We start from the raw sequence: 12,085 nt of genomic DNA on the forward strand, positions 1-12,085 counted from the left end.
CTTGTGTAGTAGTAGTTGTGCACTGCACTCATGTGTTATTTTGTACAACTGACGACACAGGCTCATGATAGACACATAAAACACAAAAATGCGGTTCACTACTTTATTAGCCTTTACGGTACATAGTCCTAACATCATACTCAATCTCTACTATGGTGAGAAGCATCAAGTGCAAAGTGGTAACAGGTAAAGGACTCTTCTGAGAGTCACATAACCAAGAAGGTCATTGTTGCCCCAATAATACCAGCCAATCCAAAAATGTTCATGATGATGTTCCTACATGTGGACTCAGGTTCTGCTACGGGAAAGAACTCCACGAACCCATTCTGGAAAATTTCAAAATAAATATTAGATTACATGTAGACCAAGACAATGTTGGCATCTCTCAGTCGTTACTGAACATACCCAGGAGTTATGTTTGACTAGCCAGTCCTTGTGGTGAGTGACCAGGTACTCTGATATCTCCTCTCCCACCAAATCCACACAGTTGTCTCTCCCCTTGCTTCTCAAGTACCGGCACACCGCAGCCCCAAAAGATGTCAGGCTGGCAACACGGCCCCAGTTGACGGTCCCGTCTTCAAAGATGCTACGGGCTACTGCACTGACGAACTTCACGTTATCCCCTCTGTCATCCACATAGAGTGTGTTGATCATACCTGTAACATCCATAGCGCAAACATGCTAAATTACTTTGTCACTGGCTTGTGTTAGCTGTTGGTGTCATGACACAATACCTACCGTTGTATGTGTATCTGTGCTTCTCTAGTAATTGCCCGATAACTCTACTCATTGTTGACAGAGCTTTGCTGTCGTTCCACCTAGGTTTCAGAAGTCCCGTACATTGTCCTAGGACACATTTAATGAGTTGCCTGGTGTCGGTGTCCAGGGCTCCGGTCTGGTGCTGGTATGTTTCCCGATGCGATATCTTCATTGTGTGCATGATTGTGTGCATTTATGAGTCGACGGTAGCCTATGGTACACCTATGACTGCAATGATAGTCTGCAGACGTGTTGACACTTATATATACACGAGGGGAGTTATTCACGCTAGCTCTAACACTGACAGAATGCAACTATTACACCAGGGGTAACATCGGCCTTGTGCAGTCGACCGGGTCAAAGAGACAAGAGGATATCAAAGGCGTACTTCATGTCACGTTTATTTAAATACAGCAACACTACAATCCCAGTACAGTACATGATATCGGCCATGCTCATAGAATGTACGCTCATACAATGTCTTATGTTTGTTACAGCAGAAGGTAATGTGCAACAACAAAAAAAGGGCAACATGTCAAGGTATAAAAGTGAAAGTCTTCAGCCTCGTCCGAAGTTCTTTGGTCATTTCATCGCAGCGAGGGTGATGTCCTTGGGAGGGTAGGTACCTTCCCTGGATGGTGAGGGCGCTGCAGACAACGCAGCGGTTCAGGTCTCTGATTGAAGTGTACCCATAAGCCGAGTTGGTGATGATGCTTTCAGGGAATGCAATCTTTCCCCTCCTGTACCGTTCCTTCCCCAGTAAGAGCATCATCTCGTCTTCTCGATTCGTGTACCTATCGGTAAGGTACTTACAGCGGCCGCTTGTGTTGTACACGTGAAAGATGTGCTCACCCAGCAGGGTGTCGTTCTCAACAAAGTTCTTGATTTCGATGTTACACATGAAACATTTGTGTGTGTCAACCGTATTTGGAAGGTGGTACATGTTGGCAGACTCTCCTAGTACACCAAAGTGATTGGTGTCGTAAGCTAAGCAGCTATCCGTTTCGAGGTCTCCCCATCTGTACTCATGTCCAGGTCCTCTCCTAGTGAACAAAGGAGTGCTGTCGATAGACCCTGCCACTTTCAGATGCTTCAACGTTGCCTTGAAGCGGTTACCAATGTCAGGGCATGCCATGTAATGATCTTGGTCTGGTGGCGATGTACAGATGATGCAATGTTTTGTACCTGCGATTGTAACGTAGCCATCGTTCGAGTACAACATGAAGTCAGGGAATGCTAGCATCCCACTTTGGAACCTCAGCCTCCCTTGTAGGATGATAAGCTCCTTTTCACGTCCCCTGTACTGGAGCTTGACATATCGACACTGGCCTTTCCCGTGTCGCACGTGTTCATTTAATCCAGGGTCACCTCTTTTGTAACCAGACAGTACTATGTTACAATCAGCACACTTATATGTGTCATATGTTCCATCAACGAGCATCATAACATTAGGGTCTTTGAGTAAGTCATATTCATTCCTCCGACCTTTGAAACAGTTTTCGGGAGTGGTGTATTGAGGGGTTATAGTCTGGTTACTGTCCACCTCAAGTCTATGGTCGAAGACAGTCACGACCGTTGCAACCCCCTGAATTATCTGCACTTCTGGGACACACTCCAGTGTAGTACCGCTGTAGTTTGGGTTCTGCATGGTTCACTAAGCTCCACAAGGTGTTAGAAAAGGAACTGATGGTTTGTGTTAAGTACACTGATAGCGAGGTGCAACATATCTCGGTCTTTTATACAAGTACACAAGGGGCCATGTCCCTAGGTTGTATAAGGGGATACGATTTGGGTGTATGGACTCTGGTTGGATCAGCCTAAGGCAAGCCATTGGACTGGGAACGGAGCGTCTAACCACGGAGCCGATATCACACCCAGGGTGGGCGTCCAAATGAGCTATTTTATTCCAACACACTTAGGCAATGTATGTGTTGACTGTGGTACACAGGTCTGAGGGATGTCAGGGTGCACCTTTCCTCCCTGGAGTTGTTGATACTATCTATATACATGTGATGTGACTGTATTGTACTTTGGGAATAATAAAAACATTATATTTGAAACATTGTGTAAGGATCTGTTATGACATGACTTTATTTCATAGGAATATGGACATTGACATATATCATCATTAGCTACATAGGTTACATAGTCACACTATAGACCAAGTGTCATTACACTACACAGAGTAACGTGCCACTTTATTAGCAGGTACCCCTTTTCCCGTTGTTTGCCTAGTCCAATAGTCATCACCCTTTCCCCTGACAAGAGCGGTCTTCCTACACTTGCAGCAAGACATAGATGATATCTTACGTAGAGCCTTGTACACATCAGGGTTGACAAAGGCACTGCTGCATACCACACAGCCCTGAGTCAACATCTCACTAAGTTCACACAGCTCGTTCTGTGTGAACTCGCCAGGCTTCAGCTTTTCCAACAGCGACATCAAACTGCTTTCCAGACGGAGTCCCTCATTGGGATCCATAGTGCACACCTTGATCACTCCGAGCAGGCAGCATACAGCGATGCACTTCCAACTCTTGAAGCGTAACAACCTGATGTCCAATGTACGTTTAGAAAACAGCTTGGCAGCTACCAGTATGACACTTTCATTCAGCACATCGATAGGTGACGGGGCAAGGGACGCTTGTCCGAGGACGTGTTCCAGAATAAGATACTTGCACAGTATACTGATCATGTTGTCGCCGTTGGCAGGGAACACGGCTCCTTTCAACTTGGTAATTATCTGCTTCTCAGCCTCTTGTATCCCCTTTTCATCTGTCAAGATGTAAAGGTTGAACTTGGGCTTACCCGTATCTCTGGAGGACTCTATGACACATGCCTTGTTTACCCAGTCCCTGTGCTCGCACAAGCCCTTTAGATCACATTCCGTGAACACAGCATGCATCTTAATTGAGAGCGATAGGCATGCAGCTCGGATGTTAGCGATGTTCTTCAGTAGCTGAGACGGGTTCTCGCCGAGGTCGACACAGGTGGTTACGTATCGGTCCATGACATTCACAGCCGGCATAAAGACAGAGTGGTGCGTCTGGGTGTGCATCATGTCGACTGGTATTATCTTAGCAAACCAACTGACGGCCGCTAGCCGATAGTTCTGGTACTCTGTGACAATATCATTGGTTAGCTCCCGTGGGTTAGGGTGACCTACCCCTGTCTCGTTTGCAGCGTTTGTACTGTGCAGAGACAATTGGTCGGTGAAGGCTCGCTCCAGTTCAACCTTACCCATCTCTGGCATACCGAAGTCCAATTTGGGAAATATGAACACATGGCGATCCAAAGGGGTAAACGGAGTGCAGTCTTGCTCGTACCTGGACATCTCACGGGGGACAAGGTGCTGTTTCCTCCTGGACTTGATGGGGGCAAGAGTTGTTGCAGTTGTAGTACAACACCGTGTTTTTTGAGAATCTACATTAAGGGGTTCCATTTCAATATCTGCAGACCTCCTAGACCCCTGATGTTGGGTGTAAGCGGTAGTTCACATCCTCACCCTTCATAACCACCGTGGATATTTAACTTTACCCATTGCATCCTGCCACGGCTAACCCGTCCGACCCCGGGCTACACGTCCACCCCGGGCTAATGGCAACGAAACCAGGTGTAGGATAGCCCTGTGAGTGTCGCAGGGAAGATGGGTGTTTGCCTCAATCAGCACATAATCCTCAGGACTTGGAAATGTAATGGGAGATGGTCACCCTAGCACACCCACTGACCGAAGGACAGAGTTTAGGTCTGGGATCTACAGTGAAACACTTCTACCCCATGTGTCTTAGCTACAGATATCCCCCACTAGCAGTAGCAAGTGACATCTACTCAATGGTACTGTGTCATGGGACTCCCAACACAGAAAGGAATAAAGACATGTTACGGGTCCACGTTGAGTCAAGCTTAGACATTTCTTTATTCATGGTACAAAGCATTGTATAGTAACTTACGTACACGCATATACATGCCACAAGCAACATAGGTGAAGAGCATATCGGCTTCAATAGAGATTCAAAGGTTACACAGAACAAGTAAACAAAGCATCTGTGAGGTTACTTGTTAGTTACAAAACATGATGCGAAATCACGGCAGGGTAAAGGGTTATCGTTATCCGCTTTGTGATTGCAGCATTCAGTCATCATCACATGGGACCACGGGATAGATTCTCCAACGATAGAGAATATCGAGGCCCGGAAAGACTGTAGGGCTGTATAATCTGCGTCCGTGATATGTATCCCGAGAGCCGTTATGATGTTCAGGGCAAGGTCCTTATTGTGACCCTTAAACCTGTCGACAAAGTACATGTCCAGCCAGGATTTCACATTCGTGTGTGTCTTGTTTCTTTCGAATATACAGGCCAAGCCATCAACGACTGCTTCGACCAGGTTCATATCGTCCATCTCACCCTGAGGAAAGTGCTCAGGGTGATGGGGGTTCTTCTCATAATGGTGCTTGAATCCAATGTTTGCCATGGCTGACAAGTCAGCTTTGTTGTCAATACACAGCTTCTCCAATGAGCATGATTTTACTTCTCCTTCGGTCTGGTTACCTCCGTAACGTTTGTTGAACTGGATCCGTTTCTTCTCGTTGACAACCAGGGCTTCCTTGTCCATGTGTATGGCCATGATACCTGAGTACGCAGCTGCTTCAATTGCACTGGTCTTGCTAGAGTCGTGACACGCGATGCTTCTCACGTAATAGCGATCGGCCAGCAGATCCAGAGTGTCAGCGCAACTCCTGGTTGCTTGTTCTAGAGCTCTGGCAACCACAGCACCGATCATGGTCACAAACATGTTGTGTGAGAGGAAGGCTTTGTGGTGTTCCCTCAAGGGGAGACTATCGGCCAAGGCTTTCTCACACTCGGGACTCCAGACGTTGGCGTCTGAAGCGGAAGACAGGGCATGCACCAGTTTGACAGTGCCGTACTTGGTCATAGGGATCTCAATCTTCACCTTCTTGGCGCGTGCGCTCTTTACAATGTTCTGCACGAACTCATTCATCGGGGCTGGCTTGTAGACATATTTGTTATGCTCAGGGATCAAGGGTAGCGGTTTCGGTGGCACACCAGTAACCTTAGCAGAGGCTCTGGTTCTGGAAGTGGGAGGTTTAGCAGAAGCCATTGTACGTATCCTGAGTGGAGTCCTAACACGATGTAAATGTACAAGTCAGGGACGCCGATGGTATCTTATGCAGGACACGGGAGTTGAAGCTTGCAAGGTTAATAAATAGAGATGATGAACCGCACTATAGGTCCTATAGCCAGTGTGAAACTGGCCGCTGTCAGACGTGGTGATGTGTTTACAGGGGCAAAAACATTAACATGGGATCCAATATCTACTTTCCTCGCAACGGTGCAATTTGAAACAGAGAAACTGTGCACTTCATTGGTGTAGCCCACTCTAGCCGACCTCTTACACTGGTAGGTTGCAGTGTGGTTGCACGTGTCACCGTATATGATTAGAGTGCCTTTACTTGTTACGTTGTGGGTCACCTTCATCTCCGACTGTGTATTGTTCCAGTCCTTGTATTTGGTGACATCGCTCTGTTGCGAGATGCGATATAACCTGTGCATTATGTCCTCCTCTGTCAAGATAAGCCAGCTAGTGGCCAGAAAGTGGTGAGGATTCGAGTTTGGACATACAATTTGCAGAGGTGTAGCAGAACGGTTAGGAAGAGCCTTAAACCTTGGAGCTGAAGTGAGAGTAGTAGAAGGAGGCTCGGTGGTACCATCATTGATCTTGGTCGCTGTGTCAGGTGTAACGAAATGAAGGGCCGTGGCCATATCACCGCTGGCATTAGCAGTCTTGGTTGTAGTGCCAGCATTCCAAGTTCCAGTTGTAAAGGCTGCATGTGTGGTTACTCTCATACTAGGTCTAATTGTTAGATACCCATATGTTTCGGGTGCCGAAGTAGTAGAGACTGGTAGCTGACCCTCTGCAGACAGGATAGTGGCAGTTGTTAGGGTAACAAGTAGATAGCTCAAGGGTATAGCTGACAATGCCATGGTTGTAACAACCAACACTGGACATGATGTGGATACCGCATACACTTAATAGGCTAAATACGGCAATAACCAATTCTCCCGTACTACTACTTTAGAAAGACCACCTAGACCTGACGATTGTCTGAAACATCAGTCTTTGGATGGAGCCATACCTCCATGGTCCGTTGATCGGCTTAACGATTACACTTTGTATGGTTCTTGCCTACACCATTTGGCTTTTTGTCACAGTGCAGACTACAGATTCCCCCCTCACCCCCCAAAAATCAACCCTACACTCACAGGAGTGGATCTCGAATGCTCCGGGTTGTCCTCATCGGGACATCTTGAGTCTTTGTACCAACCATCACTTTTACAACTAAAATGATCAATAAAGGGCAGGTTAGAGCTGAGAGGGTGACTGAAGCAGCAGCCATGAACCGACTGCGGCCTATCATGAGCTCGCAGTCGACATATTTGTTTCCCTGTGATCGCGATGCTGTATCGGCTCGCATTTTGTCAATGTATTTCCGAGCCATGGCATCCATGGTGATGATGTCCCGTAACACTGTCTGTCCTTGCTGGAGCAACAGAGTCGACTGAGCGGATAGGTTCCGAACGCTAGCGATAGACGTGTATATGTCTAAATCGGAGAGAGAGTATACCTTAGACAGTATCCTAGGACTCTTGGTCATCCGGACCACACTCACATCGTTCGCTGTGTCGGTATCAGGCTTTCCGGCTGATGTGCTCCTCAGGGTGAACATGTCTGATTTTGCCTTGTAGCAGATAGGTCCGAAGCACGGGGCACCACACACCAGGGGACACTCCAAGCTTATCTCGCCCTTGTAGTTCACTTCACAGGCTGACACCGTGTCCTCGTCGGGTTTCAGATGTTCGCATACCCCCCTCGGGTCACACTGGGGCATCCTGTAGTTGTAGTTCGTGTCGTTTACCATGTGCCTGTCCAGCCAACAAGTCCTGTTGCCCCTTGAGGAATCTATGAAGGCCATGTACCATTGCGAGAGCACGACGGGTTTCCAACTGTCCCTCCTGACTACCATCACTAGCCTAGAGGAGGACAGGGAACGGCTTGCGACTGGTATATCGGTGTAAAACTCTGTGATGAAGCCCGGTTCGCACCCGGTCATGTCTGACCTCAGTACACCTTCAGCGCACGACAGTAAGCGCTGATGGGCTCCCTGGAAGGCGAACGTGATGGCATTGAGCTGTATGGCCAACTTGAAGGCGCCGCTCTTCCATGTGTCAAGCAGCCCATTGAACCTACTGGTATCGTTGGACCCCGGGGGCTGCCTATTGTACAAGAGAGGATCTGCATTGAGGGGACCGTGTGATAAGGTGCTGGGAAAATGCTTAACTACATTTTCGAGGGCTCCTTCGATCAAGATCCTGTAGTATCCCATCACATCCACCACGTGAGGATCCCAAGTCAAGACCTTACCGTGGTATGACAAGAGTTTGGACACGGGGTCGGACACGGCCATGTTGTGGTTGTTGCTGATACGCGTGTCCATGAGAGCAGCCAGATCGTTGAAGGCTGCATTGAGCAATGTCATGGCCCTCTTGTATTCCAGCGTGGCTGTTGACAATGTAATAGTTGCATCATGCCAGGTGCCTGAGGAACACAATTGATCGCAACCTTTATGAGACTGAGGTAACCCTCTGCAGGCCACCTGGGAACATTTTGGGTACTTTACTTCGAGTTGGGTCCAGTTGAGGCCTATAAAGAAATGGTAGGCGGTATAGGAGCTGCGCCTCTCCTGTGTGCGTATCTTCCATCTGCCTGGGTTTAGTATCACCCTGTGGTCGAGGGTGTCGGGAGACACGTTACCGTTTCCGATGACATGGCCAGATCCTGAAGCTAGACCTCGCAGCCTGGGGTTCCCGGCACCTGCGGTTACAGGTGATTCTTGACTAGACACAGGGTAAACAATAGGAAGCAGCGCTAGCAGTAGCATATACATGGATCTGAACAAGGTTGCACTGGAGTTCGTCATGTCGATGGTGGTGGGGTTCACTGCAGTTTCCTATAGCGTTGTTGGCTATAGAGACTCCCTTGACACATCGAGCAAAGCATTGTGAGAATGCTAATGCTGATTAGTACAGCTAGTACAGTCGAGACCAGACATAGTGCAGAGGTACGGGTTGACATAGACATCACGTGCTTCACTGTCTCTACTGTCATCTTCTCATTTTCTTCGATCAAGGCACCGAGTCGAGAAAAGACATCGCTCTGAGCCTTGACAGAGTGGTTCATCATGGTCACGCAATTGTAGGTGTTCTGAAAGAAAGTATCCGAGGACGGTAGGTGGTCAGCAAGCATCTTGTCACTTTCAGGGCAATAGAGTAATGCTACGGGTTGCACAATCCACCCGGTGAGAGGTCCCACTGTTGTCATATATTTTTTCACCTTTGAGCATGTAGTAACCCGGTCTGGGCTGAGGTGAGGTCACTTTCTCCGATCCGAAAGAGAACGGGTTGAGTTCACATGGGATTGAAACCCGTCTCGCTCCGTGGTTAACATGGATTATCATTTTAATAAGGATTTCCTCTGCTGACTCCATATGGCTAGAGATTGCAATCGGATAACCGGTGCCCCCTTGTGGCCACTTGTTATCCACATAGTCTCCCAGCTCTATGCAAGAACTGGCGCCTCTGATGCACTCGACCGTTTTCGATATCAAGTACATAGTGTCAATGATTGCCCGTAAGCCCCTTGAGCTTTGGCGATAGGGCCTCGTGATGCTACTTTTCATTACTTGCTTGCTGGACAGCCAATCTTCTTCCTCTCTCGTAAGTGAAGATGCTCCGAGCCAGCTGCTCCAGTCCACTATACTTTGGACAACAGCTTGTCTCCAATGTCTGGTGATGGGTAATGAAACCAATAGCCTGGCGCGATGCTCAGCACCGCTGATGTAGGTTTCGCAACCTTTTGTATGGCTATCCTCTGCTTCACTCTGTATACCAAATGAAGGTAACCGGAGACCGTTGCTCCTTACAATGGAAGAATGTGTATGGATGCAAATTCTGTCCCTATCCTGATCTACGAAGGCTACAGTGTCCTTATAATTGAGGTTGATAGCCTGTGCTCCGTAGGGTATAAACTTGACCCTCTCGATAGCGTTCCGGATGATGTGTTCACTAACGGGTAAAGGAGCGCCTACGTTCATGTCTGAGGACAAGCCCAATCTCAGGTTAGGCATGCCGGGAACGAGGACAAAGCTTTTGGTGAGAGGTGTCCCCTGGGTGGCGTGCTGGAAAAACATTGCCCCTTCCAGTTTGTACACTCCATCCACGTGAGCGGAAGAGTATGCTCCGTCTCCAAACGTGGAGTTTCTGGTGTACCGGTAATGTAAGGTGCGGAGCTTGGTGGCTGTAAGGCTGATTATGTTTGAGAGCTCAGTGAAGGTCGGCAGGCCTTCGGTGTTACCAAATGTGTAGTCAAGGTATCCCAGTGAGTATCTACACACCCCCCACTTAGCCATATCTGCTATGATTCCGGCAAGGTCTCGCATAGAATAATGGACCCTATTGTCATCCAAGACGACATGGTCAGGGCCGGCGTGTCTGTTGAGCAACATCGGCCTCTTGCAGTCAACGTTTGGGATATAGTCGCTCGATGGCACTGTCACCACTATCCCGGCTCGGTTGTTCGATATCTTGCATAGCTCCTCAAATACAAATAATCCTGTCCTCTCCGGGTACTCGTCCTCACGAGGTAACATGAGTGTGTAAGGGTCACCGGCGGTGTACTCTCCTATGGTCCAGCGACCAGGTCTTACCCGCTCACACCCTGTCCTCCTCTGAGTGAATATGGATATAGTGTCCAGGTTCAGAAAGGCTCCATGTGATGCAACGAGTAAACCCAATTGCTGTAGCACAGTCTCTGCCTGCTCCTGCTCAGACTGGAAAGGGTATGATTGTGTGTGATTGCCATACTGATGACGGGGAGTGTACTGCTGAAACGACAAAGTGTCCCCTTCTACATCCTCAATGTCTACTGGCTGTTTGATATTAGGGCAGATGATAATTATGCCTCTATCCCTACACACTATACAGTTCATGCCTGTTACTGGTGTGTCATGACAGGCTGGAATGGGCTCATCCTCAGGGCTATTGTAAAGCATGATGTCATCTTTGTCATATACGGTTATAGGTCCAGAGCATAGCTCTGTGTTACTGCATTTAAAGTAATTATAGGTAGTCGTGTATTCCACATTGTTTTCGGCGTAGTACCTTTTGGACCTTATAACATCGACAATCTGGTATGCTGAGATCCCAGGTATCAACTCTAACCTTGATCCGTATAGGTTGTTGATAATATCAAAGTCTGACGCCTTTACTGTCTCGACGTTGACGTTGATAACTATCACCCAAGGACCTCGGTTCAACTGGGACTGCAAGCTTAATATCCAGTCAAGTACAGCAGCCAGCTCTTCCTGGTATGGGTCAGGTCGGATGGAGTGTAGGAAGCTAAGCTTCACACCAATCTTACCCGCCCAGCCCTGACGGATGATAGTTTTCAGGGTGTCCTCGGCCGCTAGTGGTATATACACCCGGGACGTTTCCACATTGTTGTACTTCGATAAGGATCGTACGTCTATGGGCAAGTACAGATCTTTGAGACTCGAGGGAAGGTGTTCCATTAGAATTTCGACGTCGACGAGTACGACATCACATCTCATCATGTCTAGAGGAGCGGACGGGTTGTCTCGTGTCGGTCCAGACAAGAGGGCAAACACATGCATTGTGACTAGACAGAATCGTTCCGTTTTAGGTGGGACCGAGCCATATACAACCCTGCCTTGGTTCTCGATCGAGACATCGGGCTCCTGGTGTGTAATTTCTAGCGTCCAGTCGTTGTTGCTGCCCTCGACTCCTTTTGACACATGTGCGAACGGGGTCGTGATGCACGTAGGAGAGCACAGCCCATCGGGGTTTGCGTAGTGGAGCAGAGCATGGTTGCAATTGCAGGACTGGTGCGGCTTCGGTTTCCACAGGCAGTTGACATCGACATTATTTTCTAACCTTAGCATGGTTTCCTGATGAGTGTCATAGAGTTCGAGCTTGACGTGTAAGGAGTCCAATCGGCGGCAGGTGAAGTCTTCTATGACCAGGGAGATATCGAATACATGCACGAAGAAGCCAGAGGATTTCATGGTGGTCCAGTTCTTGCCTTTAGCGATGTCGTATTGAGCCTGCCCGGAAACACGACCCGGAGTGTCTGCCCACAATACCCACTTACCCCAAGGCTTGCCCCTGAACCAATATAGCAGTTTAGGTATGTACCTTTTCTCCGTGCCCAAGGGGATGATGAGTCTGGTC

At 48.3% G+C, this 12,085-nt stretch overlaps 1 protein-coding gene across 1 annotated transcript; it reads right to left on the reverse strand.

Annotated features, from left to right (window-relative positions):
• Nucleotides 1-206: 206 nt before the first annotated feature.
• Nucleotides 207-963, reverse strand: LOC120022305 (induced myeloid leukemia cell differentiation protein Mcl-1 homolog). The gene is made up of 3 exons (XM_038966207.1): nucleotides 739-963; nucleotides 406-656; nucleotides 207-326 (listed from the first exon to the last, which is right to left on the reverse strand). The coding sequence occupies exons 1-3, from the start codon at nucleotides 950-952 to the stop codon at nucleotides 207-209; spliced, it is 585 nt and encodes a 194-aa protein (XP_038822135.1). The 5' UTR covers nucleotides 953-963.
• Between the last annotated feature and the right edge of the window lie 11,122 nt (nucleotides 964-12,085).

Source organism: Salvelinus namaycush, chromosome 2 (assembly GCF_016432855.1).
Source record: "Salvelinus namaycush isolate Seneca chromosome 2, SaNama_1.0, whole genome shotgun sequence".
In the NCBI taxonomy this organism is placed as follows: Eukaryota; Metazoa; Chordata; class Actinopteri; order Salmoniformes; family Salmonidae; genus Salvelinus; species Salvelinus namaycush.